The sequence below is a fragment of the Eurypyga helias genome, unplaced genomic scaffold (genome assembly GCF_000690775.1).
Source record: "Eurypyga helias isolate BGI_N326 unplaced genomic scaffold, ASM69077v1 scaffold47979, whole genome shotgun sequence".
NCBI classification, from domain to species: domain Eukaryota; kingdom Metazoa; phylum Chordata; class Aves; order Eurypygiformes; family Eurypygidae; genus Eurypyga; species Eurypyga helias.
Genome location: NW_010271124.1, coordinates 1 through 10,555, shown reverse-complemented (window position 1 = coordinate 10,555; position 10,555 = coordinate 1). Strand labels below are relative to the sequence as shown.

The 10,555-nt window shown below is 46.6% G+C and overlaps 1 protein-coding gene across 1 annotated transcript; it reads left to right on the top strand.

Moving 5' to 3' along the window:
- Positions 1-1,811: 1,811 nt before the first annotated feature.
- LOC104514878 (glutathione S-transferase theta-1) lies at positions 1,812-6,797 on the top strand (the record flags this gene model as incomplete). Its single annotated transcript, XM_010158680.1, has 4 exons — positions 1,812-1,899; positions 2,993-3,143; positions 5,315-5,491; positions 6,410-6,797. Coding segments are annotated over 4 exons (617 nt in total), but the record flags the coding sequence as incomplete, so codon positions are not given.
- Between the last annotated feature and the right edge of the window lie 3,758 nt (positions 6,798-10,555).

Here is a 10,555-nt window from a genome sequence, read left to right as displayed (position 1 = left end):
GGAGCTGGGGGTGTGATGACCACTGGCCTTTGGAGCCCTTCTGAAAGCACAGGACTGAGCATCTTCCCAGAGCAGATTTACACAAATTTGCCACACTGTTTTTACGATATAAATCATGGGCCTAAGGCACCTTTTCCTAGTGCTTTGCCTGCTGGCTTGATTTTGGGGAATTTCTTTTTTTATATTCAAGTTTCTCAGTTATTAGGCTTAGCTTGCGCTTTCCGTCTGTCTCTGATTCTTAAGACGCCGTTTCTTCTGGTCTGCTGTGCATGTAGAACCTCTTACCCAGCTAAGCTGCAGGCCACCATCACTGCAGGTAGCCAGACACTTCCCAGGGAGACGGGAGATGTGGGTTTGAGTCCCCTCAGAGAGCCGACGGAGGTGAACCTTGGCCTCCAATGAAGCTACTTACCCCAGAATTTTAAAAAGCACTTCCCAGAGAAGAAACAAGGTAGAGGCTAGTCAGCTAGAAAGGAGAAGAGGGTGGCAATGTTTGCTCTGCTTGATTTGTCTTATTATGTGAAATCAATATTGGAAAGGTAGTCTGTAATTTGTAGTGCAGCAACCTTCCTTTCTCCCACCTCTTCCCAGAACCAGCTGCAAATAAACTTGGTAGTCCAAAGGCTGGTTTTATTTCTTGGGGACTATTTTCTCCTGCACTTTTGTCCGGGAAAGCAGATGTTGCCACTGCCTCATGAATGGGGCAAATAGTTCTTGGGGATGTAGATCACTGTCTGTTCATTAATGGCACTTTTTGTTGTTTTTTTTCTAACCAAAGGGATTTTTGTGCAAGACCTCCTCCTGGTCTTGCCGATTCGGTCAGGATTTGCACCCTGAAATGTCACGTCTCCTTCTAGAGAGCACTTCAAACAAGCCATACAAACTCCTCGCACCTTTTCTTACAGAGGTGTTTCTGGACGTCTGTACAATTCCCTGGCATTTAACTGCTCACTGTTGTACTGCTGACATTCATGGTTTTCCCATCCCAGCAAAAACTCTGGAAACATCCCCAGCTGCATGTCTGCCGAGGGATCAGCTCTCTTGACAGCATTTGCTTTCTTTGTAAATGCTCAATTCCCTCTCCTTCTCACAAACAGGAGCAGGGTTTTGCTCCGTGCTATAGGCCAGCTGGGTTCTCGTTGACTAATCAGCCACTGCAGTGATCTCTGTGGGCACAAGGCTTTTCAGCTGCTTTCCATAATGACTCCATCCTCACTGGACTCAGCCGCGTTTACAAACTGCAGGAAAATTTCTTTGGTTTGGTGTTGCCTGTGGGAGCAGGAGCAGCAACCATCTGCCCTCATTAGGATGCTCTGCATGCCAACTCAGCTTTCCCCGACCCTGCTTCCATGGCAAAATTAGTATTTTTTAGCTGCTCAGTTGTCTTCATCCTAACTTCTGTCTTTTCCTCCGCTGTCCCTAAAGCTGTAGGGACACGGACACACTGTTCTCAAGTCAGTTGTTCCTGGCTATCTGCAATAGTGTTTTCAATACCAGCACCTTCACTGTGGTATCCAAGTGCCTCTCAGGGGGGGATTTTTTTCAGCAAGTTTTGCAAGTATTAATGCTTCCTGAGTCAAGCAACAAAATTCCTGGATAGAAATGTGAACTGCTCCATGCCACACCCTGGCTGAGCTGACTGCCCTCTGCAGATAGCTTTTGCCCCGATTCCTCATCTTCCTTTCCTTTTGATTGTGAATGGAAAATCTAACACAGTTCACTGATTGTCCAGTTGGCTACAGGTATTTCATTTCTCATTCACTGACGCTGAATGCACGGCTAACCTCTGACTTGTCTGTTCCTGTTCTTAGGGCCATCGAACAGTGAAGGAGCTGGCAAAGTCAGCCTCTTGAAGAAAGTACCAGCACTAAAGGACGGAGACTTCACCCTAGCAGAATGGTAAGAACTCAGTCCTTAGAATTCCTTGGGTACCAGCAATCTGTGCAGCATTTAGGAGATGTCATTCCCGCTGAATGATTAAGGATCACAGAGTTTATGAACGCATTGGTTATTTTAAATGGTACAACCTCATTTGCTCTGTTTCCATTTTGTGTTTGAATTATCTTTCAGGATGTAAACAAATCAGCTGACTTAACTTCTTGATCTTACCCTGAATGCACCTACCTCAAAATGGGATTATAAACACTTCTGGGAAATGTTTAAAGCTTATTAAAAATCCCTTTTAGCCTAGGAAAAAATTCTGTTTATCTGAATTAATCATAAAGGCCAAGTGAACACCTACAGAGAGAAAATATAGGGTTTACGTTATAAGATTAATATGGAGACTAGTTAATGGTGTTGTAATATGGAAATAATTGAACTGTAGCGGTATCAGCATAGCAGGAGGGTCTGCATTTTCTTCTGTTTTGTCAGCACAGGATTTTCTGTGGCATCTCTTTTTGTAGTAACAGCCTACATATTGTTGCAGATGACTAAGATGTTTTTCCATCTGACTTCTCCTGCCAATTAATGAAAGTATAAACATCTGGACAAACACAAAAAGATTCTTCTTTTTTCTCCCAGGCTGTCCTTGCTGGGACTTCCACTGACTTCAGTGGAAGCTGCAGGCTAGAGAGCCATCTGATGAAAGGGCAACATAAGCTATTAGAGAGTTTCATTTCGTGTACGAGCACATAAACATGGTCTCAGAGAGACGGGTCAGAACACTCAAGGAACCAGTGGGGTTAGCATTGCTGGTGAATGAAGATGGAGGTTTACTGTTTGTCCAGCCGTGCTCTGCACCATAGGACAGTGCTGTGATTTTCCAGCAGGTTAAAGTTTTCATGGGAACTAAGATGATTAAGTGCCATCCCTGATGTCAACATGAATGAGATGCCTATATATGGTCCCTAGACTCCCTCGGAAATCCTGATCTCAATGCTTTTTAATGGAAGCAGCAAGTTCAGAAGGGGCAGGAGAAGGAGCTTAGGCAAAAGCATTCTGCATCATAACTCCCCGATCCCTTTCTTCTCTTTTCCTGATGTCTGGGCAGCACTGCCATTCTGCTGTATCTGAGTCGAAAGTACAACACTCCCGACCACTGGTACCCGTCAGACATACAAAAACGGGCCCAGGTGGATGAATACCTCTCATGGCATCATGCTAACATGCGGGCTAATGCTCCTAAGACCATGTGGATCAAGGTAAGGAGACTGAATGTTAAAATGTGAGTAAGGCAATGTTTTCCTGGCAGAATACTGAGCATTTAAACAGCCCCAGTTCGGAGAGAGTTTGTCACACTGAAATAACAAACGTAGGCAGTTCTAGCTGAGAGGAGCAGTCAGAGAGGGAGTTGTTCCTAATTGCTCAACATCAAGATCTAGCAAAAAGCGGCTTTGGTCATTTTGAGTTTTTTCCCTTGAACTAAGTCTGATGCAGAAAGCCTCAAAGCCCAACAGACTTCCATCGCCTGGATCTGTGAACGAGTATATAACAGATGGGCCTCCCCCTCACCGCACAGCTGTGCGGAGTGTGCGCACAGAGGTTTTGCTCCTTTGGCGAGCACATACTTTGTTGCTGGAAGCAGAAGGGCCTGCATACTTCATGTGAGAAGTCCCTGCAGCCCCATCTGGGTGGAAATGCAGAAGGAGCCTTCTCCCTCCAGCCCACTGAAGTACTTCTTTGAAATGGGCTCAGGGATAGGCAGAACAGAGACAGAGGGAGAATGGCAGAATTTCGTTGTTCAGTGTGGTCACATCAGTTTGCATTCAGGCAAAATTAACAGAATCACCCTGAGGCAGAAAGTCACTCAGTATCAGATGATTTTGCTGGACACCTATTTCCAGCCAGCTCACCAGAGAGTTAATGGAACTATCCTTGGAGAGACCCAGTTGCAAATATAGCCCTGCACATCCAGCTGTGGTATGGAATTTCAGATGAAATCAGGGTTGCCAGTAAACAGGTAAGAACTTCACTCTTCCTGTGTAAAGTTTGCCCTTGTTTGTGTCTAAAAAAAACGTATTAGGACTCATTTAGCTTTTTGATTTATTGACATTTGAATTTTTGGCTAGAGAGCACAGAGAAACAATTCAAATATGAGTCAGATTCATACAAGAAGCAGTTTCTTCCTGTCTCTGCAGGCTGTTATTGCAGTGCTCCAAGGGAAAGAAATCCAGCTCATTGCTGCTGATTAGATAACCCAAATACAGAAAAGGTCCTCAGAATAATTGAAAATAGGGAAATGTATAAAGCCACCATGTAACAGAGGGCACATTAGCTAGACGTGGGAGAAGAGAGACTGCCCCGAAATACAGAAAAGGAAGGAGATGCTGTTTCAAGCAGCTCTACCCCGAGATCCCATTGTGCATAACTGGAACCATTTAGGAAGGGAACTGGCCCTGAATTTTCTGATGAAATAGATTCCACATGTATTTGGCAAAAATCCTGGCTTGGATTAAGCAATCCCAACTTGAATAGTTGAATATACTCTCAGTAAGTAGAAATTCAGTCCACTCCCACCAATGGAAATTTGTATCTTTAGTTTTGCTTGTCTAAATAAACAGTATTTCTTCAGCTGTGGTAGGTGGAGGCAGCGTAGTTGTGAAACACTGCGGGCTCTGCTGGCACGTACACCTCTGCGAATGGTGACAAATCTTACTGAAAGGCAACTTCCCCCTGTGCCTGCAAGTCCGTGGAGACAAGGACTGCACTTACATGGTTGCTCTGAAAAGATTTCTCGTGGTTTAAAGAAGGATGTGTGGGAAGCCACAGAAAGGCTGGTGTAGAAATGGTGTTTGCCCACCCCAGCCTCGCTGGCTGCTGTCCTGAAGACCATTTTCTGCCTCTCCAGCTGATGCATCCCAGTCCCTCCTACGCTCCCTGCCACAGCCACCACGCGCCCTCCTTTCCCACCCTGCAGGACAGGCAGCTGCCTGCCTCCAGTGACACGGCAAGGCGGATGGCAGGGCGCTGGCGGGCTGGTCCCGGCAGGCTGTTGAGACGGAGGACATCGCAGGGGTGACTGTGGCACAGGTTTGTCTTCCCTGGAGCGGTTGCCCGTTTTGTAACCCACCAGGGTGGAGTGGGAGGGCACGAGTGCCGGGCACAGAATGAGCCGAGTCCTTAGCTTCATTCTGCATGTTGCTGCCCATCAGCTGGAGGTTACTGTCATGGCACGTCAGCCACTTAGGACTGCTTGTGTGCTCTTTGTCCAGGAGCTCCTTGGAACTGCAGCTGCCTGTGCATCATCCCCTCCTGCCGCTTGGCCGCAGGATCACTGCCAGTCATGCGTAGTTCATGGGCTGTAACTTCAGTGGCCACCACCAAGTCCATGAGAAGGTGGCCAACTGTACTCTTAAGTCCCTTTTCTCCTCAGGTGCTGATTCCCCTCTTCACAGGGCAGCCACTGCCTTCCGAGAAGCTCCAGGAGGTTATGGAGGGGCTGTCCACTTCCCTGAAGCAATTTGAGGAGAGGTTTCTGCAGGACAAGGCTTTTATCATTGGGAGCGAGATCTCCCTGGCGGATCTCGTGGCCATTGTGGAGCTGATGCAAGTGAGTGCTGGAGTGTGGTAAGGGAGTCTCAGCACAAGGGAAAACAGACGCTGCCAGGCAGGGAGGGGTGCAGCATGTGGTAACGCTTCACTGAAGAGGGGTGAGGACATATCTCAGCAGAACTGGCCTAAGACAATGAGGAGAATGTGGGAGTGGGTTCAGAAAACCAGATAGAAAAAAAGCTATCTGCAACAGATCTCTTGTGTTTGTCCTCAAACAGTATTTCTTCTCCTTCATCCTTTATTGTGACTTCATTTTTAACCTCCAGAGGAGGTAATATATAAAAGTGAGAAGCAATAGCCAAGAGGTCTGATGAACCAAGAAAATGATATAGGAGTATTTTTATCATACAAGAATATTCTTCAGATGGTACGTGCATATGCTGTGTCTGGAAGATGCGAGGCTGAACCACAGACAGAGGCAGTTGAATTAAGTCTGTTACGAACCACAAATGCTTCTCTACTGCATTGTGTTCCAGAGAGTGGCACGGGCAGAAAGCAGAAGAGGGGTAGATGATGTCAACTAAGACATCAGTGCAATGAAATGCTCAGCATTTTGTGCTGTGGTTTTGCTATAGAACAGCACTCTGCTGTGGACTTGCAGAGTCCCTGGAGCTGTCAGCCCACCACGTCTTCAGTGCTGTACCCATAAACCACAGTAAGTGGTAGTCATCTCTGCTGCTCATAACAGCTGTTCAGCACTCAGGAACTGACTTGGAAATGCCCTTTAAAATACAGGATAGCTTCTGTGACCCCAGAGAGATACACCTGACGGGAGGAGGTTTCCCTCCTTCCTGGTGCTCCTCTCTGAGCTCTTGTTTTCTCCTGCCTGTACCCGCAGGTACACTGCTGGTGCCTGTTGTCTTGGTGAGGAAGTGCCTGCCCATTGACTTACTGCTGCTCTCTCCCCTTTCCGCAGCCTGTTGGAGTTGGTTGCGACATCTTTGAAGACAGACCTAGGCTGTTGGAGTGGCGCAGGCGGGTGGAGGATGCTGTGGGGAAAGAGCTTTTCTTCCAAGCCCACGAGATGATCCTCAATATCAAAGAACTGAGCAACATTCAAATTGATCCACAGCTGAAAGAGCATCTGGCACCTGTCTTGATGAAGATGTTGAAATGAATTAACCCATTTTACCATTTTTCCTCCCTTTGTTTTTTTTAATTTCTTCTCTGACCTCCAGTTCCACGCATAACTGGAAAGAGCACTGTAATTCTAACACAGAAATTCCAGAGTGTTTCCCCCCCTGCCAGGCCTTTCCTGTATCTTTGGGGGTGGAAGCTGTGGAAGGTTTAAGACCTGAAATATTAAATTTATACCGAAGGCTGAGGCCCTCTAGGTCACTTCACATGTGCATCTGGGTTTTATTTCAGTGTCAGTCTTCTCAGAGATGGTAGAGACACGAGTGGTAACAAAAATTGAGGCAGCCTACAGACTGGGAACCTTGGAACTGTGTAGGACGAGCATTGTTTTCGTGTGTGTATAACATTTGCAGCTCCCTCTCAAGGGGCAAGCGCTGCAAAGTGTGCCTGATGCTCACCTGCCCGGCACATGTCTGCACAGACAAAACTACAGGAAGTCACAACAGTGAAAAAAGACATGAATTTAATTTTTTTTTAAGTTTCTTATTGCTGAGGCATCTTGCTTGGCTGTCCACGTACATTCCGCACTTCTGTTTGCCTTTAGGTTCCTGTGAGAAGTTTCTTCACATCTACAGCTGCGACTCTTTGTAACCCTTCAGCAGAACCACTGCTCTCGCTTTCTGAAAGCCCGGATTTCGTCAGCGCGCCATCCGCCAGAACACGCGTGGCAGGGCAGTTCTTGGAGAGACGTGCAGTAAGGACTAAGCCACTTCAAAAAGCTGGTGGTGGCCGCAGCCTTCGAATAATTGCCTACCTAAAATATTCTGCTGTTGTTATATAGGGAACACATGGAAAGAATGAGTTCACAGGGGTTTCTTGAAGAATTAACAGCAATCAAGTTGGTTTTTTCTGCCGTAATGCTGTAATAGCAATCCACATTTCTCCCAGAAAACGCAGAGGGGGAATAAATCTAGATGTGCTCTTCTGAGGCTGTTTTTCATGGAAGGTCACCAAGTCAGTCAGACTGTGCAGCTGAAGTAATAAGAGAGATGTTGTGGCATTGAGCAACATATGCATCTCAATAAAAGGGCAGAGAGTTGTTTGGGAGCTTTGGGGCTCTTGGCTGTGTAGCTTTTTTTATCTGGTTAGCTGTAGCTCAGATACAAAACCCTTTTGTACTGTGGCACAATTCATGAGGTAAAACTGAGAGAACCCAACCATTTCTAGTTCCTTCAGTTGAAAGTAGCAAATTGTAAAGAATGCAGAAACTGGTGGAATATTTAATTGCTGGCTGGGATTAAACCACAACAATATCTCTGCATACTTTCATTCCCAAGGACTTGTTGCCCTTGAACCTTACCCTGAAATTCTTGTCCAAGAACACTTCCTGTAAGAAATAAGGCAAAATGAGAAAATAATTCAGGAATGGCTTTTCTCGCTAATCAAATAGCTTCTTTCCAGTACTGCCATGTCTTGGCTAGTGACGTTTCTGCTGGTCAGTTCTATAAAACCTGATGTCTTCTGGTGATGTTTTTCAGTAAGGTTTCAGTTCTAGATACTATTGATTTCATCCAGAGACTTTCCCTGTCTGGAAGGAGAACTCCCGATATATATTTCAGCTTGCATTTGAGGAAATTTTGGGTTGTGATTATGTTCTCCATAAAAACAAGAGACCTGACTGATAGACGCTGCCTTTTCATGAACTAAAAATATTAGAAACAGGCACAGGTTTATTCACACCCTTCCTTTCTTTTCTTCCCAAACAGCAGCCAAATAATATGTTTTTATTGATGTTTCACTCACAAAATATTGTCTACAACTGAGTTAAATTTAAAAAGGGAAGTGGTTGATTTTTTTTGATGAGAGTGGAATTGCTGAATGGGTGATGACACATGCAGATGTCTGCGGGAGGGGAAAAATGACCACGATTCTCCAAAGGCTGAGCGTGTTTGAGACTACTTGCTGGTGTGCTGTTCTCTCTTGGTTGTATGACCATCCCCCTGCAAGCATTTTAATTGCCTGCTCCGAGATGGAAACAATAAAACAAATGTCTTTAGTTTAATAGGAACTCTGGGAGGGCCGTCAACAATCCGCCATTCACGGGGTGAGGTATCAAGAGCGAAGGAGAACGCATGTCATTAAAGATGTTTATGACAGTCCCTTGTCCTGTTGCAATTGCTGACGTCTCATACTTAAATCTTTTCTTTTCCTTCTGAAGACCCCCTGATATACTGGATTCTTGTTATGTGGGCTTTTTGGCCTTGGAATTGATAGAATTGGTATTTGAAGGAAGGAGAGAGAACTAGAAAAATGGATCCTAAATGGCATCATACATGGAGGTGATGACTCCCAGTGATCAGGCAGTGATGGGCGTGCGCCTGGGTTTGCACGGTGGTCGAATACCCCACTGCCTCCATTTTGGTGACAAATTTGAGATAATCTATTTACAAGATTACATCTTCCTATAAATTTAGCCTGGAATATAACAGTTTTCCTGGGTTATTTCTTCTGCTGCTTTCCTAGATTTGAAGGGAGTATCTGTATTACTACTTATCACCGCAACCAGACACCCCCTGCCAGCCTGCTGTGCCCCGTCCCTGCTCTGGTTCGGTCTTTCTCTTCATAATCTCTCTCCTAGAAATCTGTTTCCAGCCTTTTTGCTGGCTGGTTTAGATACACTGCTCCTCATGCCAGTATTGTCTTTGTTAGCAGCAGCAAAGGCCAAGCAATTCCACCAGGGGAAAAAAAAAAGGGCAAAAAAAGCACAAACCCATCAGTTTTCATTAGAATTGTTTAGAACTGCAGGAAAAAAGACATGTTACAAGGGCCATTTTTCCCAACAGTGCTGTGCTGTAAACAAGATGACCTCCTGATCTAGCTGGTGCATAACCTTTTGCTGTAGAGAAGGAGGTGTAACTCTCACTGGACAGTAGCTCAGCTGCCGAGAAACTTTGGATCTGGGGATTAGACACCTGGATCTGTAGGCAGACTGTCCCTGAGACCCAGCCTGCTGGGGTCACTTCTGTCAATTTAGGAGCTCAAAGTCCTGGTTGCAGAAGCTTGTTTGGTGATGATATATATTGGATTAAGCAACAGACCTCTCCACTTGCCTTTTAATTTCTTGTAGTGCTGGTGGTTCTGAGAAATAGAATCATAGAATCACAGAATGGTTTGGGTTGGAAGGGACCTTAAAGATCATCCAGTTTCAACCCCCTGCCATGGGCAGGGATACCTTCCACTAGACCAGGTTGCTCCAAGCCTCATCCAGCCTGGCCTTGGACACTTCCAGGGATGGGGCATCCACAGCTTCTCTGGGCAACCTGTTCCAGTGCCTCCCCACCCTCTCTGGGAAGAATTTCTTCCTGATATCTAATCTAAACTTCCCTGCTTTCAATTTGTACCCATTACCCCTTGTCCTGTCACTACAGGCTCTTGTAAAAAGTCCTCTCCCAGCACCCTTGTAGCCCCTTCAGGTACTGGAAAGCTGCAATGAGGTGTCCTCGGAGCCTCCTCTTCTCCAGGCTGAACATCCCAACTCTCTCAGCCTGTCCCCATGGCAGAGGTGCTCCAGCCCTCGGAGCATCTTCGTGGCCTCCTCTGGACTCGCTCCAAGTGGTCAATATCCTTCTGATGTTGGGGGTTCCATATCAGCTTCCAAATAGCTTCTCTCCCATTCTTAACCCGCCCTGCACAGAGGTGCGAGGTGTCGCTTGCGGTGACCAGAAACGACTTCCCACCGGCAATGACTGTCACAAAACTCGGGTTACTCTTGCACCCCTGAGATGCCGGGTTTTGCTCTCTGATGCGCAGCCCAGCAACGCACTCGGAGAACCCCAGGAGGGCCGAAAGCCAGCCGGTGCGGCTGGGATACAGCGGAGAAAGCCGAAGCCTCGCCCGGGGCTGACGGGGGGGCAGGATCCTGGGTGTGTTGCTGCAGGCGGTGCCGGTCGCGGGGGTGGTGCCACACGCCGGCTGCGGGCTCCCG